This window comes from Pituophis catenifer, unplaced genomic scaffold (genome assembly GCF_029215685.1).
Source record: "Pituophis catenifer annectens isolate HBS135680 unplaced genomic scaffold, rPitCat1.0.hap2 SCAF_11, whole genome shotgun sequence".
In the NCBI taxonomy this organism is placed as follows: Eukaryota; Metazoa; Chordata; class Lepidosauria; order Squamata; family Colubridae; genus Pituophis; species Pituophis catenifer.
The window spans coordinates 8,068,586-8,083,753 of record NW_027256891.1 but is presented as its reverse complement, the minus strand read 5'-3'; the positions used below and the strand labels follow the sequence as shown (position 1 = coordinate 8,083,753).

General features: G+C 41.6%; 1 protein-coding gene across 2 annotated transcripts in view; it reads right to left on the bottom strand.

Annotated features, from left to right (window-relative positions):
• Positions 1–15,168, bottom strand: part of DCX (doublecortin) — a 142,433-nt gene that overhangs the window by 92,098 nt on the left and 35,167 nt on the right. For both annotated transcript variants that reach the window (XM_070951882.1, XM_070951881.1), the window contains one exon: positions 10,336–10,676. In XM_070951882.1, coding sequence (XP_070807983.1) covers positions 10,336–10,676 — 341 coding nt within the window. The remainder of the gene's footprint in view (positions 1–10,335; positions 10,677–15,168) is intronic.

The following is a 15,168-nucleotide window of genomic DNA, read 5'->3' as shown; positions in this document are numbered from 1 at the left end:
CCTTCATTTTGACATTAACTTCTGATTTAAATTCTTCCAGTTTGGAATCCACTTTGGTAATGGTTTCTGCCAAATCAGAAACCACATTTGACAATTTGTCAGACACCTTGTCATAATTCTCTTTCATTGCCTCTTTAAATTCATTAATTTCTTTCTTCATTTCCTGTTGTGATTTTTGAAATTTATCATCCAGAGCCTGGGTAATAAAGTCTTTCAAACTTTGAACATCAAAATCCTTTCCCTCACTCTGCTGACTGGGAGGGGGCTGCTGTTCCGGTTTGTGGGTGGCAGATCCCTCCCCTGCAGCCTTTCCTTCCTGTTTCTTTGAAGCCATTCTGCCAAGTAAATTAACTTTTCTGAAAAAAGGAAGTCTTTTTTTTCCCCCCCTTTGCACCTCCACAAAGTCCTTTAAAAAAGTCCCCCAGATTTGATCAATTTAGAAATTAAGTAAGCTGGAGCAAGCTCAGGTTTATTTTAAAAAGGAATTTTTCTTCCACTCTTCTCTGTTCGCTTGCTACAAGCAGTGCTACAATGTAGCTTGTTGAAATAGCTTTGCGAGATCACTCTCCCTTTCAGCTCGTTAACACTGGAGCGGCGCCATTTTTTCAAGCCGTTTCCGCTCGCTCTAACTTTTCCCAAATCAGAAGTTCAAAAACAAAGAAATACTTGCAGTTTCTTGGTTTAGGGTTTGAGGTTGTGTTATAGCAAGATTATTTTCCAATCAATTTAAGTGTTTGCTGCAGCCGGCTTGCTCTGACAGGCAGAGTCGTCCCACGCCATCCGGAGTCTCCGCAAGTTGAAAGGGAGCCGCGCCCGTTTCCTCCCCAGTAGCAGACTTCTGGGGGTTCACGGGGGCTCAACCTGCCTCTTGCTTCCCTCTTCTCCTCAAATCCTCAGGATTTTGGAGTTTTCAAGCCGCTCCCCTCACTCGGAGCGGCTCTACAGGCGGCGGGGCTGGCGGTCCTTCAGAAGCGACCGTCTTCGCCGGTGGCAGACAAACCCAGAAGTCAACCTTATCATATTTCTCTTGAACCACCTTTTTAATTTCATTAATCTCCTGCTTAATTTCCTGTTGTGACTTTTGAAATTTATCATCCAGAGCCTGAGTAATGAAGTCTTTTAAACTTTCAAAATCAAAATCTTTTTTCTGGCTCTGCTGGCTGGGAGGCTGCTGCTGCTCAAGTTTACGTGTGGGGGATCCCCCCCCTGCTGCCTTTCCTTCCTGTTTAGGCTTGGAAGCCATTCTGCCACGTAGACTAGCTTTTCTGAAAAAGGAGATCCTTTTTCCTTTTCCACCACCACAAAGTCCTCTAAAAAAATCCCCCAGGTTTAATCAAATTGGGGTTAAGATTTAAATTGAAGCAAGCTCAGGCTTATTTTAAAAGAATTTTTCCTCTTTTCTTTTTCCTCCTTGTTACAGACAGCGCAACTTTGTAGCTAGTTGAAGTAACATTAGAAATCCACTCTCACTTTCAGCTTGTTAACGCTGAAGCCGGACGCCATTTTCCAAGCCGCTTTCACTCACTCATGCTTGTACTTTGAATCACAAAATAATAATACTTGCAGTTTCGAAGTTTGGAGGTTCAAGTTATTATCTCCCACTAATTATTGGAGTTAATTTTGTTTAACTTGAAAGGTTGCTGCAGCCGACTTGCTCTGCACTGGGCAGAGTCGTCCCACGCCATCCGGAGTCTCAGCGAGTTGAAAGGGAGCCACGCCTGTTTCCTCCCCAGTAACGACTTTCTGGGGGCTCACAGGGGCTCAACCTGCTCCTCGCCCACTCTCTTCCTCAAATCCTTCAGAATTGGGAATTTTCAAGCCGCTTCTTTGAATCGAAGCGGCTCTACAGGCAGCGGGGCTGGCGGTCCAAAAACGGGACTGTCTTTCGGCGGCGGCAGGCAAACCGGAAGTCCCATAATGTTTTATCATACACTGTATTGCCCACACACTTTACATACAGTACATATATATGCTGATGTTTTATTTAAACTTATATTTGTGTTTGTACATATAATGTGTTTTATTAGAGTTGCATATCAGTGATTGCATGATTTCTATAGATGCCATACTAAATCAGGGGTCTCCAAACTTGGTAACTTTAAGACCTGTGGACTCCAACTCTCAGAATTCCTTAGACTGGCAGAATTCTGCGAATGCTAGCTGGGGAATTCTGAGGGTGTAATTTCACAAGTCTTAAAGTTGCCAAGTTTGGAGACTCCTGTACTAAATAAATAAATAAATAAAAGGGAGGATAAGAGACAGCATAGTCCACAGCTGCATAGTGGGAGGAGCAGGACACTCAGGGAGGACCCTCCCTAGGTTATTAGGCTGTAAAGATAGGAGATTTGTACTTTTAGGCTTGCAAGATTCTGTTTATATAGCTTTACAATAAAGTAGAATTTTTCCTGTCTGGTCCACCTGTTAAAGCTGGAAGCACATCATTGTAGCTGCCTACAATAATTGAAATTTGACAGTGCCATTGAGAGGAATAACTAAATAGTGAAAGACATCTCACAAGGTTTCAGCAAGCATTAAGCGATGGTAGGTGAGTGGTTTCTAATCCACAGTCAAAACCCATTGATAATATTTTAATTTAAGCCTTTGATATTATAATCTGCAGATTACCACAGTGGTCAAAGTATATGATAGCTGTGTCAATAGCAATAGAACTTAGATTTATATACCGCTTCACAGTGCTTTACAGCCCTCTCTAAGCAGTTTACAGAGTTAGCATATTGACCCCAACAATCTGGGTCCTCAGTTTAATGACCTAGAAAGCATGAAAGGCTCAGTCAACCTTGAGCCGGTCGGGCTCTAACTCCTGGCAAGTGGGGAGAATTAGCCTGCATTACTGCATTCTAACCACTGTGCCATCACAGCTCCTTGTCACAAGGAAAAGGATGAAATGCTTCCTTACTTTTAGTTCATGACTGCTGAGTTCTACAAGGGCAGGGATAGATCCTGGCCCCTCCACAGATATAACCTATCATCCTGATCCTGACAGATATCATAACTATCATCTTGGTAGAATCATCACATAACAATAACATCCTTGTTCTTCCTTAAGACTGAAAGTCATTTAAACTTTCCACAATGCCCCAATATTAAGTTTGACCTGGAACATTGACATTACAAGTAGTCCTTGACTTACAATTATAATTGAACCCAAAATTTCTATTACTAAATGGGAAACTGAGTTTCCCCCCATTTTACAACCCTTCTTGCCACAGTCATTATGTTAACCACTGCAGTTGTTAAATTAGTAACATGGTTGTTAAGTGAATCTGGCTTTCCCATTGGCTTTGCTGGTCAGAAAGTTGAAAAGAGGATCACATGGCCCTGGGACACTGCAACCGTCATAAATAGGAGCCAGTTGCCAAGCATCCGCATTTCGATCACATGACCATTGGGATGCTGCAACGGTCATAAGTGTGAAAAACAGTCATAAGTTACTTTGTTCAGTGTTGTTGTAACTTTGAACGGTCACTAAATGAATGGTTGTAAGTCGAGGATTACCTCGACTAATATGTATTAATATGTCAGTTCTGATGTTCCTCATGAGATGGTTGTGCTCCAACAATAATAAAAGATGGTCTCCGTGGCATGGAGATCAGAAGACCTGGATTCATTTTCAGATAAAACAATTGTAAAAAGCTGTTCTGAATTTGGAGATTCCACAATTTCTCTTGTGTTTGAAAGCTAAGCCAGTTTATTTGTGCTCAATAGTAGTATATCTGAAACTGCAGTAAAATTAAGTCTTTCCCTTAAAATATTATAGCTCTATAGAGAAGTTTGTTTCCCCATGGGGAGAAAGCTTTGGTCTATATTGGCGTTGGTTTGTTCTCTGAGCTTGCTGTGTAGCTTCTGAATGTTTCATCACCAGCTAGGTAACATCATCAGTGAGACTTCAGTTGAAGCATCTTGTTTCAGTTCTCCTCCACTTTTATTGATCTTCTGTGGTCACATGGTCAGTTGAAACAAGACTCTTAACCGAAGTCTTGCTGATGATGTTACTTATCCTGGCGACGAAACGTTAGGAAGCTAAACAATAGGCTTGGAGAACAAACCACTGCCAACATCTACCATTCGAGCTACAAATATTTTCTATCATTTCAGGTTTACTCTATTCCTGGCTTATCAGCTCCAGCCACCTTAGCAAATCCCAAAAAGGAAACATGGCTTAACTGCTTTGCACTTCCTATTCCTAGGAACCATTCAGATTTTTAAAAATATATAAAACCAAACAAATTCACAGAATAAGAGCTAATGACAAGGGCAGAGTAAAATATAAGATTTTTTTTTCCTTTTCCATTGGTTTCGAATTGGAGCAAGGAGATTTTTGTTACTGCATGATCTGTGACAGCCTAGTGATTAAATTACGCTCTTTGCTTTTTTTAGTCTTAGCTTTTGAATTAGTAAATGTGAAAATTATCTTCCCTTGGCTTTTTCGGGACTGAGAAGCAAAATCTGCAGCACAGAGAAGCTGGCTGAGCGAAAGCCTACGGTTGTGCTTCAGGGAGATATAACATTTGAGTCAAAGAAGAGGCAACTTCTAAAATAAGAGCGGTTTGGAATTTTGCTATTATGAGATTCTGGAGATGTAGTTTTGCTTATTTCTTGAGTTGATTCAAACTGAAGCAAGGATTAGTGTCCCATTTCCTGGATTGCCTTATCCACGTGCAGAATTTATTTTACATTTCTGCTTAAAGAAAATAGAATTTTGGCAGGGGTGAGGGAGAGTTCATTGACATAATATCTATATACTACTAAAATTGCCATTTTGTTTGTCTGTTTGTACCCTCATGTTAGCCCAAATGGTGCATTACATTGCAACAATTTTTGAATTAAGGTACCTAAAAACTGCTAACTTAAAAATGCATAAACAAAGACCTATTACTGCTGTGGAATTAAAATTTCAATATTTTCAGATCAGTTTTATTTGCAAATAAAACTTTGGCATCTTGTAGCATCTCTGTGATCACATGATTTTGATTTCCAATGTTCTCTGGGTAGCTTCTCAGAAGCAAAGTCATTGGGGAAGCCAGCAGAAAGTCAGAGATTGTTCCTGCTTCTGCTGTTTTTTTGTTTGCCTGTGGTCTTTCTGTTTATCTGTTTAGGTAAGTAAATATTGACTTATTGTTGAAGTTCGTGTAGAGCACAGTGACTCACTTGGTTAGGATGCTGGGTTGGAGGCTAGCAAGTCCATGTTTGAGACCCATGTGCTGATGTGAGGCAAGGTGAACCCCCATCCTTCGCTCCAGCTCCTGCCAGGGACATGAAAGGAGTTCCCAACAGGGTGTCCCCCAGGCAACAGTGATGTCACTGGCTAATCCTTTCAACCTAGAAATGCCTTGGTGCTTCTGACACGAGAGTGATGCAATGCTATTAAAGTTGCACTACTATTATTTTTCTGTCTATGATAAATACTCTTATTAGATGATCAGAGGACCATCCAATATTGGGATAAAATTGCAAAATTCAATCCAACACAACTGTAGAGTGACCACACACACACAAAGGTTGAGGATGTATGTGGTGATTTTATTGTCTTACATAGTGACATTATATAGTTTGTTACTTTCAAGTTACAGTGTACTTGGCAGCATCTCATTGGCTACAGAATCTTCCAGGTAACTAGAGTCTTTGGTTAACCATTACTGCTTTGCTTAAGCACTTATAATGTTAGACTTTAATTAAAGTCTAATACACATATATCCCATTTCCTCTCCTGCTGTTCCTCTTATTTACAGAGTTAGGGTCTTAATGCCTATGTGCAAATAACCTTCCTTATCTGAGGTTTGCCATCCAAGATAGGAAAATCCTTGCACATATGCAAACTGCAGACCCCTACACACAACTACGAGAATTACAGCAACTAAACTATTTTAAATTGAGAACCAATACATCTTCTACTACTTGAGGTGGGGACTTCTTGATTTTCTTTCTAACTGTTTTTCTAGTTCTTTTTACTGGAGAGCTTTCAGATGGCTGTTTACGTAATAGTTTTTTGAATTTTTCTGTAGCCTGGAAACTAATTCTTCCTCCTCATAGAAAGACAGAGACTTTCTATGACAAAGACAAAGAGAAGAAAGGACAAGTATAAAAATTGATCTAAAAAACATATGTATCAGGATTCCAGTTCACACGGAAGCATTCATGTTGGCTCACATTGCAATCATTTGTATCCATGGAGACTGGCCTTTTAGTCAAATCTCTGCCTCAACATGGAGAAGAAAACAGGTTGCTTATGATTCCTTCTGTTCTGAACTCAACATGGAAACAACAGCCTTAACAGGGCTGGAGTGTCACTTCAATGCTTATTGGGGGGGGGGCATGAAATGCCCAACCTTTGTGATATTAATAAAATGTCTACCTTTATTTTCCTGATAAATATTTGATGTAATTAAAAAATGCCTGTCACATAATCTCTATGGTCAAAATACAACATCAACTGAAGTCCCTTTGTTACGTTGGCCCTTTTCAACATTCTTGGCTTAAAACAGTAACACTCACACACAACTCTTTGTGATCTGTGCACAGATATTTAAAGGAGCCCTTGTGATTCATTAATTTCTGATCCTTGCCAGTATATTTTAGGAGCTGCCATGTGCTATAAATAAGTGCTCTGATGTGCAAACTCTTCTGTGCGTATGTTTGACATTTCAAATAACAGGTTGTTTCTCAAAAGTACATGTGAAATGCACCAGCCATCTATTCTCTTTCTCCCCCTGCCCCTGGTGTGGAATCTTTTTATATTGACTGACATAAAATAGTGCAATAAACACAATTCTGACACAGAGTTAATTCATATGGAAGCTCGGTCATGTTTTAACTCAGGATTTCAAACCTTCTGCGGTATCTCCCCCCTGCCCTCCCCCAGCTTTCCTCACACTCGCAATCAGTATTTAATGCTCTCCCTGAGCAGTCTTCATTTTTATTTGGCATTTTATTTCCCCATCATCTCTGTTTTAAGCACTTATCCCACAATGCATTAAAACCTTCCCATTGTTCATTGATCCAAAGATATTTAAAGGTAATCCCTTAAGTAAACCAGGAAATGACTTACCCCAAAAATGTTTCTGTTTGCCTTTCATTGAGGTTTCTTCAGCAGTCTTCAGCTGTTCTACATAGATGTCCCTTCCCTTCCCACTCCTCCCTTCCCCTTCCTTCCTTCCTTCCTTCCTTCCTTCCTTCCTTCCTTCCTTCCTTCCTTCCTTCCTTCCTTCCTTCCTTCCTTCCTTCCTTCCCCAACTCCAAATGTGAATAAACCCTCTGTCACTCTCAAAGAGAAGCATGTTTTGGTCTATCCATTTGTTCAAAGACAAAGAATCTTGGGCAGTGTGAATATATTGATGTGAATGCATGGATCTTGAATTTTGGTCAATCAAAGGCTAGGTTATAAATCTTAAAAGCAAACAATTACATAATTATATGGCTCATGCTAGTTCATTGTTGAAAATAAAGAATTCCAATTCCAAAGGAAGGGACCATATCATTTTCCAAATAACATTTAATGAACTCTCTGATCTGTCCCCATCCACACACACACACAAACACAGCCAGCCGAGGGTTAAGGAAGCACTTGGAACACACCCAGGTCTTTATCTACAACTTGGCAGCGATATACACACCGTCTGCCAAGTGTTTTTATTTCCACAGAAAACAGAAAGATAATATACTCAGCGTACAAGAGTCCAACAGAATTATTATTCCTCTCAGCAGTTTCGGATGAGGCTTTAGTGACTATCCAAGGTTTACTTTTGTTCGTCACAAGGATCACTGGCCACCACCCTCTATTATATAGTCTCTGGGGTGTGGTCCAGTGACTCAGTTCTAATCCCTAGCACGCCTCCTGAGCTGCTGCAATCATTTATCACGCCTTCGGAGGCGTGCGTCCAGGAATGATGTCTCTCCCTCGCTCTCATCCAAGCCACCTGTCTCCCTGCTAATCTCCTCTCCCTCGGCCGGCACCTGAGACAGTGCCAGAGGGGAGGGGCCTGGAGAGGGAGGCCTGGCTGACTCCTCTTCCTCATACTCGGAGCTTTCTTCCTCCGATGGGATAGGCTCAGAGGGTGGGGCCACAACACTCTCATCAATCAGCAGATAAATGGTAACAGATAATGGGAACTGCACTCCAACAAAATTCGCCGATTCCTTAGCTCTGCATTAGAATAAATATGACAGAATTCTCTGACTCTGGGAATGTAGATGGATGTGTCCATAACAGTGCAGAACAAAAATGAAATTTCTGTGGCTTCAAATAAGTAATTTCCCCCACCAAAACTCAGTTAGAGAGAAGATCAAAGGCACTAGGAAGGAAGTCACTTTGAATACTCACTGAAGAATGACTTCCATTGTTTCTGAGATTCTATAATTTAATCCCCTTCTTATTGCAAAAAGCCTACCTATTCTGAATCAATCAGCTTTCTTGGGTTTAAATTAAGGTGCTTAATAATAGTATAATTGTAATTTGCTATTGCTATTCATCATATTTTCCCTAAAGATATTTCGCAAATATTGGGTGCTCAAAAGCATTAACAGACATGGAACACATAGTACAGCAGCCCACAACCGGTTCCGTGGAGAGAGGTTTTTCCACGGACCAGAGGGGGCATGGTTTTGTGTGCTGCCTGCATCCCATGGATGGGCTTCATTTGTTTGCGCAGACTGGTTTCTGACATGCCGCAGACCAGTGCTGGTCTGTGGACCCAAAGTTGGGAACCCCTGACATTCATGGCTTCCATCTAAAAGAATAAAAAAGATAAAGATATTCCCTGCCAATTGTTTCCACCTCTAGCTGGTGGTGCTCATTTCAGTTTCTTAGCCAAGAGTATCAGTCTGAAGATATTTCTGTGATTATGTGGCCAGCATGACTATACGCCGAGGCACACAGAACACTGTTACATTCCCACCAAAGTGGTACTTATTAATCTACTCACATAGGCCTGCTTTTGAACTGCTAGGTGAGCTGGAGCTGGAGCAAGGAACAGGAGCTCACCCCATTGTGCAGTGCTTGAGTCTCGAATCCAGGCTTCCAGGTTTCCAGTGACAAGCTCACTGTCTTTAACTGCTGAGAGACCACCCTCTAAAAACAAGAACAAACTGCTTGCGCAGAGCTGTCTTTTAAGGAATATTCCTAGTGATTAGAACCCCAGCCATTTTGCACCTGTTATTCTCTGAACATAGGCTGCCCTTCTCTCCATGATGCAAACAATAGTGACAATTTAGTTCCTGCTGCCACTGGCATGACAAGTCGGGGAGCAGATGGTGGCCATTTAGTAGGTTAATTTTGAGCTTCGTTGGAAGTCATCATGGCTTTTTGTATCCAAAAAGAGACATCAGAAAAAACAAGGGTAAAAAATCTATTGATTGCAAAGGGCAGGAGAAAGGAATAAATGGAAAGGATTACAGTTTCAAATTTGGGAGTACATGGCTTTGAATAAGGAATAGCTTGACTTTTGAATTATTTAATGAATTGCCCCATGTTTGATAAGATTGAAGGCATCATTCCTTAGGTGAACTGGCAGGGTTTCAGCAGAGAGACAGGAAGAGGAGTTTCAAGCAATTTGGCTCAACATTCTTGAATTATTTGGGTTATAATTACATATTTACAATCTGCCCTTTCCTCCCTCTCTTTCTTTTTATTTATACATAATATTGTTTCAGTGTGTTTTTCTTTCTTAAAATAGATTTAAGCTTTTGCAGTACCTAACAATATTGAAATAACTATATATATATGGAGTTGTATTTCCCTCCCTTCTTCTTTACATTTAAATGAATAGTTTGAATCAATGTGCAAATGTTACTTATTTTCCAGTGCATTTATAATGCAGGAGGACGTTCAGGGTGATTTTATGGTTTTAGAATAAGTCACAGAAGGTACTTCCCCACAGATCATGTTAAATCATAAGCCATGATTTACTAACATGATGTCCAGGTTCACATAACCATAACCGATCACATTAGTCTAAATGTAATCTCATACACGACTCAAGAGAAGCTAATCTGAATTATAGAAATTTTAGATGACCCAAATCAGCAGACCAATACAAGACCTCTACCAGTAAGAGTAAGAAATCAAATTTTGTTAAAGAGACACAAAAATAGAAAAAGAATCTCCTGAAAGGGTCATGTGAATTTAAGAAATCTAATTTCTGGATTCTAGACTCCAGTTTAAGATTCTAAACTTCAGCCTATGAACCACCAGGTTGAAACATTTTTCTTCCACATAAACTTTTGGCTTGACCATAACAGGAACCAGTTTACCAAAAGGCTGCTGTGTCTTTGTTTGTCCCACTGCTGAACAGAGCTGAACGGAAGGTTTAAAGGCCTTACCTGCTTGCCATCCAGAGTATACAGTTTTTTAACAACTCCTGTTTCCAGCTTTATGGCTTCGGTAATGTCAGTGAGCACCTGCTCAAAAGAATGGGCTGTTTTCTTATTCAGGAGCACACGCACCGCCTTCCTTGGCTTCACTCCACTCCGGATGATGGTCACCAACTTGGGACGCACAAAATCCTTGTTCTCCTTCGCCTGGGCACTGTTGCTACTGGCCAGGGACTGAGGAGCTTTCATGTTGGCAGACGTTTTCACATTGACTGACCAGTTTGGGTTGACATTCTTGGTATATTCCACTTTCTTAAAGAAGTTGTCTGATGAACATACATAGCTTTCTCCTGTGAAGAACAGAAAATATAGGGATATTTATCAAGAGCATAAGCAAGCTCTTTTCAGCAGGAAGGATAGCTATAGAGGTTTGGACATCTTGTTGTGACCCCAACTCCCGAGCCTGTCCTAACAGAGGAAGAGGACTCTGGCAATGCCTCAGGTTCCATCTGAAGGCCAAGAGGAACAGCCTGGGATATGCCAGGAGGAAAGCATATCAGAACAACAACAGATAGGGAGCGAGGATGATGAATCCTGGCTTGATCCCAGGCAGCGTCGGAGGGAGAAGTGTGCGCAGCAACGAAAGAGGCGTGGGAGGGCCAGAGATTGAGCTGAGTCACTGAGCCACACCCCACAAGGAATAAAAGTGGGTGTGATTGCTCTTCAGGCTTTGTGATGGTCAAAGTTAAAAACCTGAGAGTCACATCGCATTACCTGAAATCTGGCTTGTGCATATTTGGATTGGACCTTGGCTAACTCTTGCTTTGTGGATTACTTTTTGCTACTGAACAGGACTGAGGAGAAATTCTCTCTTGCTGACTGTGAGTGAAAACTGACTTGGCAGGCATTTCACAGTTTACTGCCAAAACTCTTATCTGCAAGGGTTTCTAGTCTGATTGCTTAATAAAATCTTGGCAGGCGTGCCTGGTTGTGTGTTTGCCTGTGTGGGGAAGGGGGACAGAACACATCTCTAAAGAGAGATGTCAAATGTGGAATGCAGGTGGCTTCTGAAAGACCATCTTTTTTGTTATCTATATCTATCTATCCATCCATCTCTATCATCTTCTCCATGTGAGTCTATCTGGTTACCAAGAGTAAGCATCTCCTGTTTGAATACACCTAATGAAAATGCATGTATATGTTTGTTTATTTGTTTATTTACTTGATTTTTATGGCCATCCAGCTCAACAGTAACTCTGGGCATCTAAACATACCTACAACACAACACAAAAATAAAGCCAATATCTCAATACTCAGAGAAAGTTAGTTCATCTCCCATCTCTCAGATTTTTACAATTGATTGATTGGTTGGTTGGTTGAGTCATTCATTTATTCCAAGATGAAAGAAATATGTGCTAACTGTCCTGTCTTTTATGATGAAACATTCCCTCCAGTGGTCTGCAGTTCCTCTGTTATTCTATACTTCCATTAATTCTCAAGGGAATTAATGAGAAAAAAAATGTTTTCCATGGGTATAATTTCCCAGTAGTACACTCATTGCTTCCTGGAGAAATAGTGGGTTTTTGCTTCGCCTGCAGACCCTGGAAAAATAGTTCACAGTTCCTTCTAACCAGTGGAGGGTTTTCAGGGGCTGTTTGTGTCTTGTGTCATAAGGCAGGAGAAATGGGAGAGATAGTGGAGGGGTATTGAAGTACTTCATAACTCACCACAATGGTACAATTGTAGACATTATGTCAGTCCAACAAGTTAGTTCAGATTAAGACACCAATGCCATATAAATCAGGATTATTTTATGGTAACAAGCATAGAAACAGAATCTTGCAAATCTGAAGGTGCATCCCATCCTAACTTTATCTTTTTGTGGACTATGAAGATGTTTTTCTGAGACATTTTCTCAAGTTATTTTTTTAGCCTGGGTCCAAATCCATCTTACCTATCTGTTGCCTTGGTGGCAGCTCTTCCTCCTTCCTTCAAGGCCATTCCTTTTCCCCTCTATACTTTGGGTTTAACTACCTAAGAATCTCCAAGAGGTGTCCACAAGGATATGATAAAAAAAAGTCAATATGACAGCCATCACCATGCAATCAATTTTGTGTGTGTTGCAGATAAACAAGGGGAAGAGCTTGGAATGCAGGGATGTCAACATCTTGACTTTTTTGAACCTGTCGTCATGGTCTCTTTAGGTGGCAGTATATAGTACTGGCCTTCAAAAAGAAGTCATCTTCTCTGCACTTAGGAATGATTTTGCATTACAGGTAGTCCTTGGCTTATGACCACAATTGAGCCCAACATTTCTATTGCTAAGTGAGAAAGTTGTTAATTGAGTTTTGCCCCATTTTATGACATTTCTTGCTACAGCTGTTAAGTGAATCACTGCAGTTGTTAAGTTAGTAACATGGTTGTTAAAGGAATCTGGCTTCCACAATGACCTTTCTTGTCAGAAGGTCACAAAAGGTGATCGTACAACCCTGGGACACCCCAATCGTCATAAATATGAGTCAGTTGCCAAGTATCTGAATTTTGATCATGTGACCATGGGGATGCTGATCAATGGTTATGTGAAAAAAAAATCATAAGTCACTTTTTTCCACGCCATTGTAACTTCAAAGTCCACAGGTCTTAAAGTTGCCAAATTTGGAGACCCCTGATCTAGAAAAAAAAAATCTTAAATTAAATGTGAAAAAGGAAAAATAATGAGGATAAATTTGCTGCTCTGAAAGAACAATTTCCTGGAACATAGCCATTTGCAAAGTGTCATGTTTATATTATACTGAAATCACTAAAAGAGAAAGGATCTGAAGGCAGCTGCAGTGAAAGGCTCTTGTCAAATAACACAACTGCTGTCATGGATATAATTAATTTTTGACATTGCAATGTATCTAACAAACCAACATTATGTCTGCTTGTTAAAGGAGAGAGACAATTTTAGAACAACGACCAGCCAGAACCTTTTCATTTCCATCTCCCCAATCAAGCACTATAATCTGTAATCTGCCAACACAAAGGTAGCAATCAAAGCTCTGATTGCTGAAACAATTCTACGTATAGTTAACAGCAGTGGTGGGATTCAAATAATTTAACAACATGTTCTGTGGGTGTGGCTAAGTGGCCATGTGATTGGGTGGGTGTGGCTAAGTGGCCATGGGACTGGGTGAGTGTGGCCATGTGACTGGGTGGGCGTGGCCAACTCAATGTCACTCACGTCAAGGGGTGCCTCGCCTGGCCCCTCCCCTCCCAGCCATTCCTTGTCACAGCCAGCCTCAATGTATCTATAGTCCTGTAAAAATGTTGTTCACCTTTTTTTGACTTTATTATCTGCATCTACATATTATAGATGTACTTTCATGGACCACTGAAAAGAGGAAATGGCTCACATGCTTTGCCCACGAGTGTGATAGGCAACAGGCTTTTAAGGGGCTGCCACAAAGAAGGGGGAGGGCAAAGTATTTTCCAAAGAAGCAGAAGGCAAAACAAGAAGCAATGAATGGAAACTGAACAAAGAGAAAAGCAACCTAAAACTAAGGAGAAACTTCCTGACAGTGGAACTGCTTGTCTCCAGAAATTCTGGGTCCTCGATCACTGGAAGTTTTTAAGAAAAAACTGGACAGCCATTTCTCTGAAATGCAGGTGTGGGCTGCTGGAGGTTTGCAGGGGTTTGGGAGAACCTCTAGCTAAGATTCTGTGCAGTTCGGAGAGCCCCCAAATCCCACTCCTGGCTGGCCCTTCCCACCCTGCCCCACCACTCTCAGGAGTCTCCACGTGGCCTCTTTTGGATGCAGGTAAGTGCAGGGCACGCACAGAGGCTCGGGGAGGGCGAAAAATGGGCCTACTAGAAGTTAGGGAAGGCTGGAAAGAGGCCTGTTTCCAGCCTCCAGAGGGCCTCCGGAGCCTGGGGAGGCCGTTTTCGCCCTCCTGGAGGCTCCAGGAAAGCTTCCGGAGTCCAGGGCGGGCAAAACACACACACACACCGCTGTGGTGCTGGAGGCTGACTAGGCCACGCTCACCGTGGCCATGCCCACCCAGCAGAGGACCCCTTGCTAAAAATTCTGAAGCCCAGCCCTGCTGAATTGGTATAGGGTTCCTCCCTAAGGTCCCTTCTAAGTGTTATTCTGTTATTCTGACTCCTTCCCCAGGCCCTCTACTCAGATTTTGGCATCCTCAGTTTTCCTGCTTGAGCAGGGGGTTGGACTAGAAGACCTCCAAATTCTAAATTCTAAATTCTGTTATTCCTGAGCCAAATAGTTAAGATCCTCATTGAGACCCTATTTCTTTTGCTCCCTCTGGATTAATGAGTTAAAGAGCTGCCTCTAGACATTCATTTTAATAAGATTTTTAGAAACCTGCAGTTGAAAGTTCTTCATGTCTCCTTACTCTGAAGTCCCAATTTCATTTGGAATTTAATCCCAAAATGATTGCCCTTTTGGCATTTCTCTTGATACTTCTCCAAAATGCACCCCCAAGAAGGCACATCTCTCTCGCTCTCTCTCCCTCCCTCTCCCCCTCCCTCCCTCTCTCTCTCTCTCACAGAGACACACACACACACTCAATTTAAGCAAATTCCCTTGTCTTGGCGACTTTAGAATCATAGGCTAGAAGGAGGTACCTTGGAGGTCTTATAGTTCAACCTTCTGCTCAAGCAGAAGACCTCATATATACTTGTGGGTTTGCAGACATCCTGGCTTTGGCTGCAAGAACCACAGGCAGCCTTCCTGGATACACACTTCCTCGCCCCGCCGCCTCATGTGAGGTGGGAGGCCCAAGAGGAAGTGCCTGGTCTGAGCACACAGCCCTTCCCAGGGAGCAAAGCATGGCTTGGATGAA